At 33.0% G+C, this 2,189-nt stretch overlaps 1 protein-coding gene across 1 annotated transcript in view; it reads right to left on the bottom strand.

The window, feature by feature from the left end:
* Nucleotides 1-578, bottom strand: part of LOC111439723 (transcription factor DUO1-like) — a 2,489-nt gene extending 1,911 nt beyond the window's left edge. Inside the window, exon 1 of the mRNA XM_023077262.1 lies at nt 217-578. Coding sequence (XP_022933030.1) covers nt 217-410 — 194 coding nt within the window. The 5' untranslated portion in view covers nt 411-578. The remainder of the gene's footprint in view (nt 1-216) is intronic.
* Between the last annotated feature and the right edge of the window lie 1,611 nt (nt 579-2,189).

The following is a 2,189-nucleotide window of genomic DNA, read 5'->3' as shown; positions in this document are numbered from 1 at the left end:
AAAAAAAAAAAAAAAAAAAAAAAAAAAAAAAAAAAAAAAAAAAAAAAAAAAAAAAAAAAAAAAAAACTCGAGCACAAAACGGGTGCGGGTAGATCAAACAACAAAACAGAACAAGAAACCCCAACCCACATCAAACACCTTTGAATTCATCCATGAAAAACCAAAAGCAGAAAGGAAGGAAAGTAAATTAATGGCGGTCAAGCAAGAATCGCGTACTTTTTCAAGTTGGGTCTGAGTTTATTGACCCAACGAAGACGGCAGGACTTGCCGGTCCTCTGAAGAAGGCCTTTGGATCGAATGGAGCTCCAGTCTCTGGGGCCGAACCGCTTAACATGATTCAAAAGCACTTCATCTTCCTCCAATTTCCATGGCCCTTTTCGTAAAGCTTCCTGTGATCCACTTTCTTCCATTGTTGCTTTCCTCTTACAGTGCACTATGTTTATCCGACGCCATGTTTGAGCATGCAGGCGCTTCTACTTGCAGATTAATGGTTTCTGTTGATTGGTTTTTGTTGAAGCGATGTGGCGGTTGAGACGGTTATGAGCCACTTCCCGGCACTTCCCCACGTTCTCTGCATTTTCTCTTTTCTCTTCATTTTTCCTTCCTTTCAAAAATTTAAAAATTTATAAAAAAAACAAAGCTTATAATTATTTCAAATTTATTCACCTGTGAATAATTATAAGAACGGTTTAATATAATTTTGTAATGGAGATGTTATAAGAACATACATATACATACAAGAAAGCATGTAAGATCATGTAAAACTAAAAGCATATATCTAACTTTATATTTATTTAGTCCATAAAATTAAATTTATTTTGTTTGGTTCAATCTTTCAAAAAGTAAGAAATTGAACTAATTTGTGATCTTAATTCATACCATATCTACTAAATTACACTTAGGGTAGTTTAAACCTTATATACGGACCGTTGTGTATCTAAATAGTATTTTAACCTATAATACAACAACTTGCATCTAGTATGGGTCAAAATAAATTGAGTTCATTTCACATCCACCAAACTTGACATTAGAGCTTGAAAATCGAGCTCTTCGCCTGAATTTCAACAACCAATTCATCTATAAACACCTGTGAAAGGATAACAACCTTCGATTTTGATAAGGATTGCCAAGGAGTTTGCAATTTAGAGCCATTAGACTTCATGACATTTTTGTATGTAAACTAGTTTATTACCTTTTTGTTTGTAAGCTTCATCGAGCCTTTGTAATAGAGCTATTATCATGTTAATATGGAATAAAAATGAGTTCAAGAACATGTAGTATAAAGCTATTTGAACCCCTGATCTCGTCGAGAGTATAATCTCATGACCATTTAAATTATGATCGGGTTGAAATTAATGGGTTTGATTGATCTTATACGGAAAGGAATTTGCATAAGTAGTATAATTTAATATAACACAACTGAAATATTATAAAGTATGCACTTTTGATTAAAAGGTCAAATTCCCAAGTAGATATTGTTTTTTTTGGGCTTTCCCTTCCAAACTTCCATTAAAGGTTTTTAAAATGCCTGTGCTAGAGGTTTCCACCGTCTTATAAAAAATGTTTTGTTCACTTCTCCCATCGTTGTGAGATCTCTCAGAGAGAATGTCATATCTAAGAGAGTAGGTTTGTGACCTACATGATAGACAAGAGGCCAACATGCGAGTGGCGCTGATCGGACCACTTGAGAGTTGTAATAAACAAATGTCATGACGTGATCAATGTAAGACCGTGACACTAATCATGTTGATTTGAACAGACTTTTAAAATAAATTATTTTGATTGGGTGGCTATAAATTTAATTGATACTTAAATTGTAAATAGATAAGCAAATAAAAGTAACGATATTCGTCCAGATTGTGCCAAGATTAAAAACGAACACCTTTTGGTCAAAGCAAGAGAGACATAAGGTAAGATTAAAAGTTAATGAGATTTTAAATTTAAAAAATGATGGAATAAATAAAATTAATTTCCTTTTTTTTTTCTTACCATATTTAAGTTTGATTTATATCTATCTGTGTTTTCTCTTTTTGAAAAACATCTTATTGTCTGTTTTTTTTTAAGAGTTAGGCATCCAAATGCATGCTCATTTCTCAAACAAGAACAATTCTCAACCTTGGAGATTATAAGGGAAAACCACCTTGAACGAAGCCAACAAGAGAGACTTTAACCCAGCCTATCTCTACCAC

This window comes from Cucurbita moschata, unplaced genomic scaffold (genome assembly GCF_002738365.1).
Source record: "Cucurbita moschata cultivar Rifu unplaced genomic scaffold, Cmos_1.0 Cmo_Scf00103, whole genome shotgun sequence".
NCBI lineage: Eukaryota > Viridiplantae > Streptophyta > Magnoliopsida > Cucurbitales > Cucurbitaceae > Cucurbita > Cucurbita moschata.
The sequence above is the reverse complement of the archived record's forward strand: the minus strand, read 5'-3'. Positions and strand labels throughout refer to the sequence as shown.